Source organism: Electrophorus electricus, chromosome 20 (genome assembly GCF_013358815.1).
Source record: "Electrophorus electricus isolate fEleEle1 chromosome 20, fEleEle1.pri, whole genome shotgun sequence".
Lineage (NCBI taxonomy): Eukaryota > Metazoa > Chordata > Actinopteri > Gymnotiformes > Gymnotidae > Electrophorus > Electrophorus electricus.
The window spans coordinates 7,593,338-7,613,102 of NC_049554.1; the positions used below are offsets into that span (position 1 = coordinate 7,593,338).

Genomic DNA, 19,765 nt, shown 5'->3' on the forward strand with positions numbered 1-19,765 from the left:
ATCCTGCAGAACAGCCACTGATTTGGTCTGTCCATTGCATGACCCCCCTCTGAACCGGAGTTTCCCGTTTCAGCCCTTGTTTATATTTTGGTATGAGGAAGATGGTGGCGTGGTCTGACTTACAAAACGGTGGATTAGCTAGTGCTTTGTAACTAACCTTGTATGGGGTGTAGTAGTGGTCTAGTGTCCTCTTTCCCCTGATGGGGAAGGTTACGTGTTGGTAAAGGTTGGCCACTGCACGCTTGAGGTTAAGTGCAGCATCCTGGTGTACCTGAAACTGTGTGAGAGCCTCATGAAGTTCACACAGTGCAGTGTACGTGTTGGCCTGAGTTGGAATGTACACAGTTGATGATGACCGAGGTGAACTCACGAGGAAGGTAGAGCAGCTCCAGGTTGGGTGAACAGGAGCAGGCGAGAGTAACAACATTGGCATCATTGCACCAGCTGTTGTTTACCATCACACACACACCACCGCCACTTGACTGCCCCAAATTCACCGTCCTGTCCATGCTGTGAACCGAGAGGGACTCAGCCAGCTGGATAGCTTGGCTTGGTACCGCTGGGTTCAGCCACGACTCGGTGAAGCAGAGCAGGTTGCAGGCACGAATGTCCCTCTGGAACTTTACCCTGGCCCGGAGGTTATTGAGTTTGTTGTCCAGAGACTGGACATTGGCTAGCAGGATGCTAGGTAAGGGAGCTCTGTGTGCCTGAGCCCTCAGCCTGTTCCTGATGCCGGCTCACTTCCCTCAAGGCCTTTTCTTCACGTCACGTCCTTTGTTCTCCCTCAGGATCTCCGTCGGCCAGCTTGGGTCCGGTGTTAGAGACTGCTTGAGGTGAGTTATGTAGATAAAGAGAAACAAGCGAATCTCTGCTTTGAGATGCGTGTCATGGTGCAGTGAGAAGGGTTTTTCAGGGAACCGAGATGGCGAAAAAGAGTGGAAAAAATTGCGAAAAAAGTGCAAAGGTGTGGACGGAGCTGTTATGACAGCAGCCGACCTCACCGGCGCCATTGTGAGAATGCAGTCTTCTGGAGTTGAGATCATTTAGAAATGAGTTGCACTCATAATGTAGAGAGGCTACAGTACCACAGCAATTATTTAAATGATTATTTATCTCACTCTTGACGAGCATGTCTTTGATCTTTTTGTCTCAGCTATAGGAGATTAGTGCAAGATCCTTAAAAAGGGATGTGGTCTCGGCATCGTCCTGAAGGATTCTAAAGTGTTTAAGTATAATATTTTATAAATCAGCACCAAGGGAATTCTTGTTTATAGGTCAGTGTGTCCATTCTCTGAACAGGTAAAACACAAGCAAAGGCATAACTTACCACTTCCTCAGGAAACCCACAGTTTTGAAGATATTCTCACATTTCCATGCTTTTCTGGTGGAAGTCTTCATTCTCAATGCAAATGTGTTTAAGCAGCTGTGATTAAGGATTAAAGTTTTTACAGGGTTTGGGATGTGAAGAATTGTGAGAGTCTGTAGGTTTATAATAGAATTAGCAAACTTCACTGAAACATCCAAAAAGGCAATCTTCATGCCAGGACATGCTATACACTTAATGTATATTCAAGAGCTAGGTGGAACTTGGAGAATGAAGAAATGAACAGTTGGAGGTGAGAGGCAGATGACATGCATCTTAACCTATAATCTAAGAAATCTTATTGCAAATATATTAATAAAAGCATTGCGAAGCAGAAAAAAATAAATATCCGTCGACTTCCCAAGGTTAATCCAACCATATCCAGCCATTGTTAGGTTTTCTCCATATCAGCCATTTCCACTATCTGCCAGTGGTACGTACTATGCGAGGGTTTTTCCTCCCATGATTTGTCCCTGTTCCTCTTCATTTCCTTCCTCTTTGGGTTTCTGCTGCTGTTTAACTAGTGGCTGGATAGACACTCACTAGTCCTTGGCCCAATGCTTTCTGCTTACTCTACAGTCTAAGTGCTAGATTTGGGATGAAATCCTCTGTGAGGAGTTTCCTTGTCTTTATGGCAGTGGCTTCTATCTCCTCCTTAGGGCAGCTTATGCCAGCAGGATATCTGATGACTGGCAGAGCATAGGTGTTGTTGACTTGGTGCTTATCCTATTCAGCTGACTTCTCAGGGCTTGCCTCACTCTTTGTGGGTATAGCTGCATTCCTTGTGGCCTCTTCATGATTCCCATTTGCCTGTGGGATTCTAAGGTACTTGTACCTGCCCTCGACGTATGTTTACATTTCTTTCTGGTAGTTTGATCCCCTCTGTTCTACTCTGTGCTACCTTCCTTCTCCTTGTAACCATACAACCACACTTATCCAGCCCGAATGACATTCCGATGCCGTTTCTGTATATCCAAGTGAGAGAGATTAGTGAGTCATCTTGTTCACTTCTGGCATACAGCTTGATGTCAACCATGTACAGGAGGTGAAGGATGGTTGCTCCATTCCATAGCCGGTATCCGTAGACACTCTTGGTGAGCTCACTGAAGGGGTTCAGGCTGATTCAGAACAGCGGCAGCCACAAGGCATCTCCGTGGTAAATCCCGCACTTGAAGGTGACTCATGGTATTGGCCTGAAGTTGGTTTCTAGGGTCATCTTCCACAGTCCCACTGAGTTCTTGATGAAAGATTCCTGTTGATGTTATACAACCTCAAGCATTCCAGGATCCATGTGTGGGCCATTGAATCATAGGCTTTCTTGTAATCAATTCAGGTGGTGCACAGGTTGTTCTGTCTGGTTTTACAATCTTGCCTCCTGTGTTGTGGTGCGTTTTTTTTTTTTTTTTTTGCCAATGCCTTTCTGGGCCCTGCTCATGTATTGAGCCATGTGCCTACTTGACCGCAGTGATGCCTGACAGGAGTTTCCATGTTATACAGGGGCAGGTTATTGGTCGATAGTTGGATGGAACTGCCCCTTTTTTGGGGGGGGGGGTTCTTCAGGATCAGGCTTATCAGGCCTTCAGTCATTTTATGTAGCTGCTGCTTCATTTGCTTCTTCAGCTAGCAGGCATGAACCATGTCAGGGCTTGGAGTTGTCAGGTTCTTCATGCTTGTGACCCTTTCTGGATGTCTGCTAGCATGATGGTTACTGGAGCCTGTTAAGGGTGGTTGCTGTGGTCAGCTCTCAGGTTCTGTAACCACTGGGCATTGTTGTCGTGTGATGCCTTTCCAGCTTTCATGGGTCTATTCTTGAGCTGTTACCCTGCCACTGAGAGTACACTTTGGACAGCTCACCGGAGAACATCCTGTTTCTTGTCCTGGCTTCTACATCTCGTGTGTATGTCTTCTGGAGGGTAGCCAGAGCTATTTAATTTTTGCTTGGCACTGTCCAAGGCCTCTCCAGGTACCTTTTTGGGTGCTGGCTGACTTCTGTCTGTGTGGCCTTTATCTTGACCTCTAATCTCCTTCTCCATGGAGGATACTGTTCCTTGAAGTTCATCTTGAAGCCACTGTTGCTGTGGTGTATGTCACCTGTTTTGTCTGTCATGGCCACAGTAAGGATCATCTGTAGTATTGAATTCACGCCTTCCAGCAGCCTTTCAGGTACTTCACTTGGTCTTGGTAGACTGTCAGCAACTCTGGATGTTAAGCTTGGTGCATGGACTCATTGGGTCTTCATTCCCATGTTTGCGGTGTGGGGATATCCCATCTGCCCCGTCTTCCTGGCTCCCGCTTGTTGTAGCATCTTGTCAATCTCAAGTTGTGATAGCCATTGCTGCTAATGGATATTGTAACACTGAGCTTCTAGTTGTTTAGGAGCAAGTTGGGTTTTGAAGCATCGATAGTTCCCACATCCTCTGCATATACATACCCCCTCACGCTGGGGTTGGTTGCTTGTGTTCAGTGCTTCCCACTCCATTACGGTAGCCTGTTAGTGTTGCTGGCCAGTCTGTTTGTGAAGCCAAGTTACTCCTAGCTATGTAGATAGCTACCTAGTTTGAAGTTTGTCTCCTAAAATTACAAGTTTGTGAACCAAAACTAGATTTGTAAAATGAACCAATTTTCCTGTGAATGTAGCTGGACCCTACATATGAGGCATAAATTAAAAGTCTAAAAATGTTGGTTTGACAGTTTATATTTGACCCCCCAGCCATGGGAGAGGCTTGAGCGATATTTTGTTTGGAAGAGCATGGGCTGGACTTGCTTTGATGATATAGCAGAAGTGAACACCCTCCACCTTCCTTATCTAGCCAATGAGGAGAGACAGGGTTCAAACTAGAATGTGACTCATTTGTGCAAGAATTTCATAAAAAGAAAACCAGCAGTAATAGTTATGTCTCTGTCATGCTAAAGGATTTGTCCTTCTGAAATCCATTCCTTGACATATCCTCAAGCTGTGTGGGTGTTTTCATGCAGCAGTAACTAAAACTGAATCTGAGGGTGCGAAATGACAGGCTAAATGCATGAAAGTGATGACAATGACCTGACTTTACAGTTATCTGCTCTCCTGGGGAACTACTTATCAGTGGTGATTTAACAGAATGTGTGTGCTCAAGGTACTGTGCTTGTCTCTTTGCTTGACTATGTAATGAGCGCTTTTATGACCAATGATTGTATAGCACTGGGCATGCCATACATAGGGGGTGGAGGTGACCTAATGTGAGTGAATTGTGTGGCTGGACAGGAATGATTTGGGTGAACATGTAGACTGATCCCAAAATATTGGAGTCTTAATGTTCTCGTCATGTTATTCCCCTCATCATTGTTATATGATTTCACAATAAGGATTTTGTTTGTTGTATTTGCAGGATATTTTAAAGCCCAAAGCATTTTGCTTTGTATGTTAAGACCATCTGAGCTGGTCTGTAAAATTCTTTGTGAAATTTAAAGCAATAATATATTGCCCTGGTTCAAGTATATAGTCAAGCAAGGTCACCATGTTTCTCCCTGTCCAGCTGGTGAGATGTAATCCTTCTCTGCCTTATGGCTGTTTTGGTGTTCAAAGTCCTGTAGCACTGCTGACATTTTGCTCCCTGGCCCCATGCAATCTCTTTTGGATACAGGAAGTAGAGTGGTGGTGCATTGAGCCATTAGATTACTCCCCACTTTCCCCTGAATGTCAGCAAACTTTGTTGCATGGATTCTGGATTGTGAAACTACTCATGTAACAACTGCTGTTAGTATGCTGAGAGTGTATAGACATTGCTCCTCATTTAAAGGCAGAAAATCTCTACTTGAGGCTATAGGGGTAATAAAGTTAATATATTGCTTGCGTTGCTTTTCGTCCTTGCCATGGGGCTGCACACCATTTTGTTTTTTTAGCAAGTATAAGGTTTTGATGGCAAAAGTCTTTTGCTTATTTCATGTTCCATGATTAAGGGAAAATACATAACTTGGCAGTATGACCATTGCATACTTAGTGTGAACTTCAGTGTGTTTCGTTTTAAGAGGACAGCGAAATGGCGGAAAATGAAAGGATATGTGAGGGCCAAATGTTTCTGTTCACAGTGCATCAAGTATAAACGAGTATCAGTGCACTTTGCACTTTGCCATCTCTCTGCCTGTTTGTCTGGGAGGGAGCTTAACAGCCCTGCGGTTCTTTGGCCACATTCATATGCAGCTGCGTCACTGTTAAAGATTAACCCCGAAAAAAGTTAGCCCGTTTACAATGAGTACGGCTGCAAACAGATGGATGGGTCGGGCTTGGCTTCCATGAGTGTGAACTCGCATGGGTTTGGCCTGTGTGCCGCTGTGGGTTTGATCAATCGTTGTTTAGATCCACTTACTGTTTCTCTCTCTCTCTTTTTTTCTCTCCCTTCTTTCTTTTTCCCCCCTCAGTGTTATTCAAGCACCACTACCACTGCCTGTTGATAAGGTAAGCTCAGTCTTTTTTGTACGTGCTTTGGGTGTGTTGTGTGGCTTTTTTCTTTTCTTGTCTTTGTTTTTAATGATTAGCACTGTGCTACTCCAAGTCCATTTAGTTTCCCATAAATATCTTTGAAAGGGTGAATCCCAAAGAGCTTAAGATTTTGACCTGGGCCTCGTTTTTTTGCTCCATATTGGGATACCAGAAGTCCATCAGAGTGCACTGAACAGAATGCTTCCTTTTTGTCTAATGTTTATAGTGCTTGTTTGACATCTGTGTTTGGCCTGTGAGGCATATAAGAAGTCACACCTGCACTCACTCTGCTGTCCACTAAGTTGTTTTAGAAAATAATATTGGCATCATTACAGACTTATGACTTGTGGTGCTTGAGATCATATGGCTCTATTTTGTCAATATCTACTTCACTTTCTCAGTCTGCAGAGGCTGCTGACGTGTCGTGGTGTATTTATGGAGTGTGTTCCAGGGGTGGTCGAAGTAAAGATAAATTATGCAGTCATTCTGCCTACCCTTTCTCTCCTCTTCCTGCATGCTGGACAGGAATTCAGCTGGCAGGGCCAAGGGGAGATGCACACTCAGCACTGCAAAGGGGCATCTTTCTCCAAGGGCTGCAAAGTGCCACATCTCTTGCTTAGAAATTTTAATCATGTTGGCAAGCAAACTGGAGCCCCCCACTACCACTTGAGGGTAGTCTCTTCCCACTACCCTCAAGCCTCCCCTTCCGAATGGTGGCAGACTTCAATTTCAAAACAAGTGTGCTCCAGAGCCATTACTTTGCACTCCTCATTTCCTTGCAGATTTGCATGATAGGCCCTGAGTCAGTGAACCATCACCAATTGGGTTTTGATCACACTTATTTGAACAGCAGATGCTCTGAGTACTTCTCAATAGAAGCCGTGACTTTGCCAACACTGCGTGCTGGATGTATGGCTGGCTGTCTGTTTCTGTCTGACTGTCATAACGAAACCAGTAGTAGATTGTGCTCTTATAAGTCATATAAAAGAAGCAGGTACTGGTTCCATAACTTATCGCCTCTTTCTGGTGTATGAAGCAGGATCTGATCCTGTAATTTAACAGTAGCTTTTGGCCTGTCACTTTTAGCTCATGTTGCAGAAGCTGTGTAATCCACAGCCTCTTCTCAGACCTTGGGAATGTGGGCCTGTCTGCGCCATGCCCTTTTACAGGCGACTATAACCTAGCCCTAGAGTCTTCAGTCAAACAGCATGTATATCTAGACTGCAGCATGTGACTGTCAGTTTTGCCGCCCCCCCCACCCCCCCAAAAAAATCCTCTCTGCTGAGCCTACTAGTGCTATGTGGATTTGTTGAATTCATACTTCCTGCAAGAGCTGATGCGTGGCGCAATGCACTGGAGATTTCACAGATCTCAGAGACGTCTTCAGTGTTGACAGTCAAGTTTAGATTTTACATGGAAGCACAATTTGTGTTAATCTTGAGCTGCTTCAGGGTTCAGATCAAGTGTATGGTGACAGCCAGCACTTTTCTCCTCTGAGTGCAGTTGTGTTTATGTACAATGAAATACACCATTAGTTGTGATGACAAGATTTCAGTATACATGTTAAAATAGGTGCATAAAGCAATGCTCTTGGACAGCTTTTTAGCGAGTATCTGCTACAACATCCTGTCTGAAGCTGTGTGGTCTACTGTTTTGAGGTTATTCTTGTTTTATGGTGACTTCCCTGTTCCCTCCAGGTTACTGCAAATATGCCCAGTATGTACTCTCAGGAACTTTTTCAGCTCTCCCAGTACCTGCAGGTATGCTTCAACATTGACCTCAAGTGGCCATTTTGTGAAATGTGCAGTTTACACCAGGAAAGCAAAGAGCTTTGCTTTAGTTTCAAATGAATATTAAATATACAATGAAATTGCATAAAAATACAATTGAAAGCTAATGCCACATGTCTTGCAGTGATGCTGTGGTATCCTTTGCCTTGTAACAATGTTCTGCCTTTGCCTCTTTCTGTGGTTGTCCTTTCCTTGCCTTCAGGAGGCCTTACATAGGGAGCAGATGCTGGAACAGAAGTTGGCCACACTGCAGCGGCTACTAGCCAGCACACAGGAGGCCTCTGAGAGTAGCTGGCAGGTAGTGGTCGGTCCTCACCTCACACTGAGTGTTCTGCGGAGACACTAGAGCTCGCACGCTCCCTCTCTCTCTCTCTCTCTCTCTCTCTTGCTCACTGTCAAATCATCATGATTTTTAGATCTGCAGTCTGCATAATTTTTGGCCTAGGGTTCTCTCTATAGGTCTGTTTACCTTGCTTTGATCTTAATGTGACATTGTTCCATGAGGTGGATTGGATTTAATATACACCAAAAATGAATAAATGTTCCTCATAGGCTTTAATTGATGAAGACCGGTTACTTTCTCGATTGGAAGTGATGGGGAACCAGTTGCAGGCATACTCAAAAGTAAGAACATCTTTCTATTGATTTAAAACAGTGTGTGTCACCTAAGTAGTCATAACTCATTGTGTCTCAATGTGCAACAATTCCTCCAGAACCAAACTGAAGATGGCATCCGAAAGGAACTTGTTGCCTTAACAGAAGACAAACTTAATTATGAGACAAGAGCCAAAGAGTCCCTGAGGCGAGTTCTTCAGGAGAAGATTGAGGTGGTCCGGAAACTGTCGGAAGTGGAGGTAAGCTCGAATGTGCCTGAGGATTGCAGCATCAAGCCTCCATGCATAGACAGTAGGCAACGGCTATTGCTGCGACCAAAGCAACCAGCCCAGAGCATGGAGTGTGCTAAAGACTGAGGCTAGTGCTTCAGTGGCCATGCACGGTAACCTGCCATTTGTTGTGTTTCTGCAGAGGAGCCTTAGCAACACAGAGGATGAGTGCACGCACCTGAAGGAGATGAATGAGCGTACGCAAGAGGAGCTCGGGGAGCTTGCTAACAAGTACAATGCCGCTGTGAACGAGATCAAGGACCTTACTGATAAGATCAAGGCAAGACCACACTTCCTGCATAGGCGCGATAGACAACCTTCAGAATACATAAGTACATGCGTTAAACATATTAGTTTGTGGTCCACTCAATGCTTTTGGGACACTGTCAGGAATCAACTGTGAAATCACTGAATTTCAGTGTTTGTCAACAATATTTGCCTTTTCTGCCTGTGCAAGTTTGTAGATTAGTTTACCCCTCCCCCCACTCCCTGCTTTGTCTTCTCCAGCTGGTGGAAGGCAAGCAGGAGGAGCTCACTCAGAAGGGCCTGAATGAGAAGAAGGAGCTACAGCTCCGAATTGAGGAGATGGAAGAGAAGGAGCAGGCTCTGCAGGCCCGCATCGAAGCCCTGCAGGCAGACAATGACTTCACCAATGAGAGACTTGCTGCCCTGCAAGGTAGGATGCCCATGTGGGAACCCACATGCTTGCTTTGATCACCTGGTGAAATGAACCAAGAACCACTTGGGGTACACCTACCCTACCACCATATGATTTATTGATGTGGCAGATGTCCATAACGGTGCTTTTTATAATTATTCTGCACCAAGAAGGCTTGCAAAAAGGAGACATAGTACCACCTTTGAAACCATAGTATAAAGCTTGAACTTAATGGCTCCTCAATTGAGACTTTTTTTTTTTAACTCCCCTTTTGGTCATTCTACATCATCTCATTATCGTTTTTCAGTCAGGTTAGAGCAACTGCAGGAGAAAAGCCTAAAGGAAAACAACAGTTTAGGTGAGTTTGGACTGCCCATGACACTTAGTGTGGTCTGCTAACTTTGCATCTCCTCTCATACTAATTTGGCATGAATATTCTCTTGCCTTTTTTGTTGTTGGTTGTTTTTCTGATTTCTGTCTATTGTCATTGTCCTCGCTTCTACTTTGGTCTGTTCTGGAAGGTAGCCATATGTTTTATCCGAGCATGTTTGTCAAGTCCACACACTTGCTAGGAGCCTACATCATCAGCATTTTAGGTTGTTACTTTTATGTTCTCTGTCCAGCAGTGCAGGTTGTAGTTTTGATTAGTAATTAATTTGGTTGTCATTGGTAGGAGTGTTGTGGTTTGGAAATTTTAGTGGTGTGGTATAATCTAAAATGTTGGCCATGAGTAAAGTACACAATCCAATATTTTTGATAAATTGATTACATTATATAAAAATGTTATCAGTATTAATCTCATTGGTATAAAAGTATTTCATAACTTTTTTTAAAATAACTATTGATGCTGTTAAGTGCAAACAGTAAAGGTGCACACCCCAAACAAAAAACCCAAACAAACAGATTTTGGATATGCACAGATGTCTTTCTCTAAGCCCAAAGGGAGGTAGCAATGCCATGCTTTACTGTGCTTTAATTGTGCATTAAAACTTGCTAATATACTAAAAATAGCATATTCAGTACAGTCCATATGCTTTCATGCAAAGCATTGCTGTAGTATGATTTAGAGGGAATACAGTGGGAGGTAGTCACAAACTTCATCCACTATTTTTGGAAAGTTGCTGGAACCAAATGGGATAAGGACCAATAATGTATGGAAACACACACAAAAAGAATATATAGTGCTAGTTGGTATTTTATTTTACATGTTGTAAGAATCATTGGTGAGGTAACAATTCAACCATATGCTGTGACTAATGGGGAAAGATGCACCCTAACAGCCTTAGTGAGTAGATGCATGAGGAAGTCATTACAGTAATGATTATCTGCATTCTGCTGAAAGGTCTTTTATACTGCGAACATTATTTACTTTATACCTGTCTGAAGTCTATTTTCACCTAAATTCATGCTGCTTATGGCTGAATGAGGTTTACAAAGGAGAGTTATAATGGAGGTTTTTTTAAACTTCATTGTGAGAAACGTCTCAATGGAAAATGCGCAAAATTAGTTGGGTTGCATGACTGTCTCTGTGGTGGTAATTTTTGTATTTGTGTACACGCGGCATGTGGTGAACCACAAACCACCAGCCCCTTGGCAGAAAGAGACATTGGCTGTGCCATTCCCTCAGCTTACACTACACAGGCCTATGGTTGCAAATGAGCTGCATAGCAGTTCAGAAAGGATTCAGCTTTGTTTTGTATCGAAAGGGTTTTCAGTGACAAGCAGCCATAGTACACCTGCCTGCATCAGGAGTGCTGGATACTGGTAGGTCCCTTTTCTTGGATCACCCGGCTTGAGCCAGTTTTCTATTAATGGAGCAAATGAGTCAGAGTGGACCCTGGGAGCATGGCTGCACTTGTAGGCCATTCACATAACTATTCATAAATTGGATTCATAGCTGTAGAACTTTCATGATGTAGTCAGACAACAAAGTTCAAAATTCTGCTTCTGGATAGAGTAGATTTGATCTTGAGTTTGAAAGTGGGCTTTATATTAATCCTGATAATTTTTGACTGAGGTTCCTCAAGGTGAAGCCAGTTTTGAGAAAAAAAAAATGTAAGAAAAAAAAGGGGTGGGGTATTAAAGTTCTAAAGTGTAGATGAGTTATTTTTCCTCAAGATTCCATCTTCATAACAGCTTCATTGCTGTCACAGCAACATCTGGCAATGCGAACAGCTATGTCATTTAATAAATGTAATGCTTTTATATTATACTAAATTACAGTGCTTCCCTGCTGAATGACACGTTTTATTCTGATGGCCGAGCATACTGATGCATACGTGTATGCATGTAATATGTATGCATCGGTGTGCTCGATAGCCTTGGGGAAAGTTATGCTGCGAATAGACAGCTTTTAAAGCCTGCTTAATTTTGGTATCTTTAAAACTAGTTTCGAATTGTTGTTTAATGTAGAAGGGCCATAGAGCTGAATTTTTGTAATGTATATTTCATTTCCTAAAAAACAAAGTAAATGATAAAAGACAATATCATGATTTATCTCTATGATTGGGATGAGCCTAGGTACTGATATTTCTTGAGAGGAGTTGGGGTCAGGTCCATGGTGTTTGTGAAATAAGACAGAAACAGACAAAAGTGCAAAGGGCTAGGCAAAGGAGTGGTCCTTTGCCTAGCCCTTTGCACTTTTGTCTGTTTCTGTCTTATTTTATCCCCTGTAGAGCTGGTTTTGTAGCTGGATTTATTTTTTTTCTTATTTAATTGATTAAAATCACATCTTGATTTGAAGTAGGGTGCTTGCTTTCTTTTTTCCCTCCATTTGAAAGTAAGTGTTATTATTTAATGGCAGGTTTTTCTCTTTTGTTAGACCACTTTCTTTTAATGAATGGAGGGGGCTGCACTAACACAAATGGCATTAATGGGCCACATGCCCTTCAGCCAGTAAATGTTCTTACCTGAGGAGGAAACTTTAGCACTCTCTTCAAAGAATTTTGTGTTGTCCTTTCTCAGACTGTGCAGTGTGTTCAGGATTCAGCAAATTATTTGTTTTGTTACAGTTTGAACAAGTTGGTCTGGTGGTTTGTGGGCTGTGTACTCAGATTTTTGTTGCTAATTTATTTCTCTGATTTGTAAGATTTATTTGACTTATTTGATTAGTGGCAATTTTTATACCGATTACATTTATACTTCTGTCCAGGTGCAAGCTAATACACTGGCTGCTGTATTATACTGTTGTGCATGATATCCAAATACAAGTTGATTTTCAAATAAAATTTGTTGATTTAAAAATAAATAAATAAATCAGGAATTCAGACATTGTACTATAACACACCTTTGCTGGTTTTTGATTGTCTGCATAGCCACAATCTCTAAAAGTACTAATTTTACATTTTCTCCTTGAGTTTAACAAAACCTTTTAGTATACATTGTACTTTAATGGTAGTTCGATTGGATTAGGAATGTGGTGAACCTCTATGAAGTGCCATTAAAATGTGCCTCCTTCCTTATTAGGTTAGTTGTGGGCACTGGAGGTGGATAACTTGGATAACCTTTTTTACACAGTATTCTTAGTGCTTTGGTGTGTTTGTGTGTTGTTTTTATTTTTTATTTTTTTAATTAGCTGGGAGTTACATTTTTTTAAACTCTGAAAGCATTAAAATGTATGGTCTCAGATAATTTGCAGTCTCAAGTTTGTCTAAGTATTAAAAAAAAAAAATTGATTCCAGGAGATTTATGCGAACTACCCAGTAAACAGGCCTCCTCACACTCTTGCATGCTACCTATTGCCATCTCACTTCCCTCTGGCTCTTTGGTTTCTCTCCGCTGTGGGTCTCTGCCTCTTCACCTGCATGCCTTCAAGGCATGTAAGCTTCTTACAACCAATACACTGATCAATGTTGCTATGCTTTGGGATGATACAAAGACCGATGTGCATAATTTTGGTGTTTTTGGATGATAAATGACTGCCATGCTTATGCTTCTTCATTTTCTAGTTTTACCAATGGGGCTACTAGACAGTGCTTTGCTGACTGTTCAAGGCATTGATTGGTCAAGTTTGACCAGGCAGTTATGCATTCTCCTAAAATGTGCTCATCTCTTCTCTTAATAGCTGTGAAGCAGCTAAAAGGAGCCATGGATTCTTCTATTCACAGGCTATCCAACTTTGATGGTAAGAAGATATTTCCACATCTGTTTTGTTATATTTACTATTTAAAATCATGCACAATGGGATTAAAAACATCATAGCTTAAACTGGATGTGAAAAGGTGGTTTGCTGATTTATTTTTGAGCAGTTAAACATCACCTAGAAATGTCCGTTAGTAGTGTTTTTGCCTATTTTCAAACACCTGAAGGAATGATCGTATTAATGATTTTAGGTGTACTGAAGAACAGTTCTACTACTAATGGATCACAATTAATTATGAATCAGTCAAATGATGATCAGTAAAATACAGCATCTGGCAGAGGCTTGATAACCAACTTTATTTTTAGTTTAGTCTTTGCTTTTCCTAAATCTTAAATACATTGGATGTGTGCCCTCTGGTGGGCCATTGAGAATATTGGTTAAAAGCATATCGTCTCAGTTTATTTTCAAATTATTTCTCACATTGAAATGGATAAGAACATGCAGTCTAATTGAATAAATGCTAGGTTTTCACTAGTGGAACTGAAGACAGCCAATAATCAAACTGCATTGGGTTCCAGCATTTAATATACAGCTTTATTCAAATGATGGTAGGAACCCAGGGAGTGAATGATGCAGTTCATTGCGTTGTATTCTCTAGATGTCATAGATGCACATCTTCAAAACAATCAGACCACAGATGACAACAGCCTGACCAGTCCCGACAAACTAAAAGGTGAGTTTTTGGATTTACATACTTCTCTTATTTGAGGTTCATTTACATGTGTAGAGTCAACCCTGTCTGTCAAGAGCAGAAGGGTTCTTAGGAGTTTGTCAGTGAAGGAGTTGCAGCACGTTTCACAGTGCTTAGTAACTGACTTCCTAAAACATACTGCATGCAATAGGGCTTCCTACAAAATGGGCTCTACTCTCATGCCTGTGTGTGTACTATAAATCTATAAATATAAAAATGCAAATATAGATAGAGATAAATAACAGGCCTGGACTATTTGAGGTTAAAGGTGAAAGTACTTGATCCTCTCCAGGTGATATCTGGAGTGTGGTCTCCAGTCGTCTAACAGTCGTCACTGGGTGGAAACTTCTGGGATTAGAAGCCTAGAGTACTGAAGCCCAGAGTAGACCAATTCCACTGCAGCCAAATTGCTACACCTTGCTTGAACAATCCCTATGACACTGTTGATCTTTTACCCTCTGCAAATGGAGCCGGTCCATGTTATGTCACTGTTGAATGTTGAGAGGACATGTTGGGACACCTACCAATTGCACGGTGCATATGTATTGGGCTGCAGGAACTGCATCAGAAATGTCTTTACCCTCACTCTAAATTGTTTCCTTTAAGAGATGTGATGTGTGGTTCACATCGACAGGCCAACCAAAAAGCCTTTGGCTGTTTGTTTTTAGATGCTGCCAAGTCCCATGTAGGCACCAGCTGCTGCAGCAGTTGTCCATTTCACAAATGACATGGATTTAGTATGTCTGGTAGGGGAACATGAGCAATCTCCAAACAAAACCTTGAACTATTTTTGAATGCACCCCACCTCCGGGAACCCGGTTGGAAATATGAACATGTGGAGAATATTCATCAGCACTTGGAACAATAAACCACTGGAGGTGTTTATTCAAACAATTAGATGTTATTGGCTTGTGCCATTTAATTTATTTTTAAGTATACTATTTTACTACTAACATTTGTATTAGTCTAAAATTGACCCATGAAGAATATGAAGACTGTTGTTTATAGTTGTTGCATTGAGCCTTCTGAAATTGTGGGCTTCCTCCCCATCTAAATGGTGTCTTCCAATCTCCTCACAGAACATCAAATTGATGCTAAAGAGTCTGATATGTCAGACACGCTTAGCCCGAGCAAGGACCGAAGCAGTGACGACACTTCAGGTACATATTACATTTTGTGGGGGGGGTTTTTTGGTTTTTTTTTGCAAACCTTTTATGTAAGATTAATCTGAATCTTATGTTTGAATGTTTGTACATGTCCTTGTTATTGGGACTGTCACCTTTTAATGCTTTTTCCCTTCTCATAAATGTTTACAGCCACAGAACAAGTATTCTTAAAGTCAAAATATTTTAAAACAATGTTGTAAGATTGTTGATCACTATACAATGTTATAGTTTAGTTAGAAAACTAAATGTATTTGTGCTTTTCATATAGTCAAATCATTTGGCCAGCATTCAAATACTAATGTAATGTATTTATTAGACTCAGGTATAGATCTCAGATCCGTGACTGATTTACTTATCTGAGTCTAGTAAATGCGTTGTGTAAGTACGAGTGCTATCTTGCCGCTTTCACTATTTTGATTCTCTTCTGGATCCAACATGTCAAAATTTATTTTGGAGAGTAGCCTGTTTTTTTGTTTTGTTTTTGTTTTTTGTTTTCTGTTTTAGACGGACAAATGGATGAGCAAGATCTTAATGAGCCCCAGAACAGAGTTTCTATGCTTAGAGGTACTTTTTATTTCTGTTCATTCCATAAATTCTCTTAATTCTTTGTTGTGAGTCGATGTGGGGGTGTGTGTGGGGGGGTTGTGTGGGTGTGTGTGTGTGGGGGGGGGGTGTAGAAGCTTGGTGCATTAGTCATGTTCAGTTCACTATGCTGTATTGCCCGTTTGAGTTCAGTGGAGTGGCATGTAGCATAACAGTTGGACTTTGCTGGGTGTGGCATCGTTCATGTGGAACTATATATGGTCTTTATCACACTGCCCCAGAGGAGTTGATGGCTGAGCAGCTCCAAGGTGCTCACAGAGGGCTCTGAGTGTGCTCTGTTTGAACTTTGAGTGTATTTGGGTTTGGTTGCTTCTGAAAAAAAAATTGCTGAGGATGGTAACCTTTACTGAACTTACAGCTGCCCACTATTATTGACGTACTCTATTTGTGAACACTGGAAAACTAGATGCAGTTCTAGTTCAATTTGTTCAAAATCTGAAGTTCTGGCTCTGGTTCCACACGGCCATGGTCATTTTCAACATTTAGCAGACGTTCTTACCTGGAACAACTTGCATATGTTTAAGCATTAGCATTGTATTACACTTTCTTACACTTTGTATTTTTGAGTCTTTCCCTCTCCATCTTCTTAACCTCACTTCAAAAAGTCTGTTTAATTCTCCACTCCAAAAAAGCTAGAGGGATGCTGCTGTGTTGCAGCTGGTGAGAACTGTTGAGGTCACCACATTTCCATTCTGTGGGTGTGGAGGACCTGCCTCATGTTGAGCTCATGTCCTGTAATGGAAGGTCCAATAAGGAGTGCTGACTCTTCTGGGAGATGCAGGGGAGCAAGAGGTGGCTCTTTGTGCTACTGAACTTGACAAGTCTGCTCCTCTCAACATGATACCAGTACAAGAGTATTTGCCTTTTTTGGAGTATGTATAGTTTCCTGACTTCCTGCCAGCTAGGGCTGGCCAAAATGGCCAACATATTTTAGGGCAATGTTGTAAAATTTGGTTGATTTTAATATTGTTTACCACTATACATTAAGTCCTTCAGTAGACGTGCTTCTCCTGACGCTGTTTACTGCGGGAACGCTCAGATATACAAAAACCTTTAGTTCTAATCAACTAAATGTTTTTTTTGTTAACTGTTTATTTTTAGCTCATACAGCCATAAATGAGCAGCAAAGAAAAGATCTTGATCAGAGGTCTTCAACTCCAGACCTCACTGACTGTTAACCTCCTACTATACCTGTGCCCTCTATGATCTGCCATAATCAGTCACTTGATGTCATCAAATATTCTTAAAATACAGTACATCTATCAACACAAGTTCTTAGGACTAATATAAGTAAGTACCACCTTACTGATTTTCAGCCATCTACAGGCAACCTTTTGCTAGAAATCCCATGCTGAATACAACTTTTGTTTTTTGTTTTTTGTAAATTTCCACAACAATTGTAACTATCCTTTTTAAATGGCCTTTTAAAACATGCTTATGATGGAAGATATTTTCCATGGCAATCTGAAATTTCAATTACCATCAAAGCAACTGTGTGACGTGTTTAAAAGTGTATAGAATGTTAAAGTTCTTTGCTTGCTCATGTCTTTGTACATAAAATGTTCCTTTCCTTACCACAAAATGCATGTTACTCACGTAACAGTGTTCCTGAATAGAAAAATGCCCAACTTCCTTAGACTCTGTTGTTGCTTTTAGGCCATAAAGAGACATTTTTCTTTGAGTTCCAGGGGCACCCGGCATGATTGGCAGCTCTTTCTACATAGGATGCTTAGACAATAATGTAGATGCCTCATTTGCCTTATTTGGTTATGCATTTAGCTACAGCCATGTGCACAATAATACAGTCTCTGCGTTCTAAGTCGGATAAGCCAGCATATGCGTGTTCACTATTTGGTGAAACTAATGCAGTTATGGTTGTTGTTTTTAGTAAATCATTTGATCTCCAATACTTTTTGACATCATGGAAAGGGAAAGGTTTATTTTAGCTGAAGTTTAGGTGGAGTTGTTTGGGTGCAGTTATGAGCTGGAAGCTGAGAGAATGTTCAGTGGCTTCTAGCATGGACTAGCTACGATGTATGCATCTCTGTTCACTGTATGTTTCTATTCACTGCTGGAAAAATTCCTAATCCTGCTCCTAATTATAATTATAAATGAGGGCATACTATTACAGTATTTTCCCCAGCATAACCTTTTAGCCCAATAGCAATGAAGCTAATATTGTTTAACCTTTAACAATGAAGCTATAAGAAAGCTAAGATTCTTTTAGTAAGCTAATATTGTCTTTTAGTTTTTGTTGAACATTGTTGTGATTTTAGCAAAAAAAAAAAATTGTACACTCGATCTATAGTGACTGATGACTTTGTGTGCATTTGGAGAGGTTTTTGGGCACTTAAGGTTCTAGGACACCTAGTGGAAAATACTGTGTGTCTCCTTAATTTCTTATATATGCTCCAATTTGTTCAATTTGTATGACAAGTCCTGGTAATTCAGGAAAATGAATCTCCAGCATCCGAATACGTTATAAATACCCAAAATAATAGGTGTGACATATTTTTCTTCTGTATTAGATGAGCTAAAATTGACCCTTAATGATGGAAAAATAAACCTGGATGTGAATGGATGTCTTGGCCCAAGTGTCTACTTCAATTTGAATCTTGAATGATCGTTGTGCCATATGTACAATTTCAGACAAAGTGTTAAAGTGAACAAGTAAAAATTGTTCAAAAATGACCTTAAATCTGGAAGTGCACTTGGGGGTTAACCTCTTGGTCATCATATCTGACTTGCAGAGAAAGAAAGGGTGGGAATACATTTTCTTGGGGCCTGCAATACGCTGACCGTAATACAGTAACATGATGGATATAATGGACTGATGCTGATTTTTGCCTCCCAGAAATCAAATTTCATGTAATCTTTAATTCGAGGGTAAAAAGTAAAGCTTTGTTCCAAAGCGCGCACACCTAGTTTAAGGCCATCGCCTGATTCAGCCTCTGATTTTGTATTTGGCACACAACACACAACTCAGTGCTTTCAAATTTTGATTGATCCTGAGCACCCTGATTGATTGATTGATTTCAGGATTGTGTTTTATAATAGGTTTGCGATTACACATTTATTATTTTTCTTTGATAACCAAAGCGCTTTGATGCCTCAGTGAATAGGCCTTAGCTGACCAATACTGGTCCACTTTGTGTTGAGGTGAAGGCTTTCTGGCCTGGCTTCCTTTCACAGTAGTCCTGCTCTTGTCCAAATAATCTGAAACCATTTTATTTAGACTGTGTTCCATGTTCTTGTGAAGTGATTTAAATTAGAGTATATTTGCTCCTTGATTGGGCAGTGGCTCAGTGGTTAGGGTACTTGGCTTGTGATTGGGAGGTTGTTGGTTCAAGCCCTGACGCTGCCAAGTTACCGATGTTTGGCCCCTGAGCAAGGCCCTTGACCCTCATTTGCTCCTGTCTAGATTTGGGCTGCCTGTCAGTATCCTAGCCCGCTGGCATTGATGGCGTGGCAATTGGCAGTGGTGTTCTGCTGTGTATGATTGCTCATTTCATTTTAAAATGTTGTGCGTGTTTTTATGCTTCAGTTAATGGGATTTTACTTCTGTTGTGATCGTATTCACCTGGTGTAAGTAGAATATTGACATTTTAATTTGGACTCTTGGCTGGAAGGTGTGATGGAGATTATGCATTTTGAATGCAGTAATATGCTGCCTGTGAAACATGAGGATTTCATTACATATTGACTACTTGCAATTTAAAATGAATAATGCCTGTTCTAGTTTGTATAATTCAAAGCCATCAGACCTGAAACAAACAGTCTCAACTTCCCTATTTAATTCTGAAAGCTTTTCACTAGAGGTTACCGTTGAACAAGTGTGTGGATCCTGAAGGAATTCGTACACCTATCTTATTTGTTGGATAATTTTTCTGAACGTCAGTTTTCTGTGCCTCTGTTAAACCAAGGTTAGGAGTTAACATTCTCTGAGGTTAAGCCTCTCAGGCCTAATCTATCTCCTCCCTTTTGTCTTGTCTCTCTCCCTTTTAAGTGTA

General features: G+C 41.2%; 1 protein-coding gene across 4 annotated transcripts in view; it reads left to right on the forward strand.

The window, feature by feature from the left end:
• The window catches only part of slmapa (sarcolemma associated protein a), a 55,722-nt gene that overhangs the window by 25,243 nt on the left and 10,714 nt on the right, over positions 1-19,765 (forward strand). For 3 of the 4 annotated variants that reach the window (XR_004775358.1, XM_035520236.1, XM_035520237.1), the window contains exons 4-15: positions 5,762-5,798; positions 7,520-7,582; positions 7,815-7,910; positions 8,165-8,236; positions 8,326-8,466; positions 8,639-8,776; positions 9,004-9,172; positions 9,462-9,512; positions 13,218-13,277; positions 13,894-13,968; positions 15,066-15,146; positions 15,657-15,716. Coding sequence is in view for 3 of the 4 variants with exons in the window: in XM_035520236.1 (XP_035376129.1) it covers positions 5,762-5,798; positions 7,520-7,582; positions 7,815-7,910; positions 8,165-8,236; positions 8,326-8,466; positions 8,639-8,776; positions 9,004-9,172; positions 9,462-9,512; positions 13,218-13,277; positions 13,894-13,968; positions 15,066-15,146; positions 15,657-15,716 (1,043 nt within the window). In the remaining variant the exon portion in view is untranslated. The remainder of the gene's footprint in view (positions 1-5,761; positions 5,799-7,519; positions 7,583-7,814; positions 7,911-8,164; positions 8,237-8,325; positions 8,467-8,638; positions 8,777-9,003; positions 9,173-9,461; positions 9,513-13,217; positions 13,278-13,893; positions 13,969-15,065; positions 15,147-15,656; positions 15,717-19,765) is intronic. The other variant, XM_035520238.1, reaches the window with a different exon arrangement.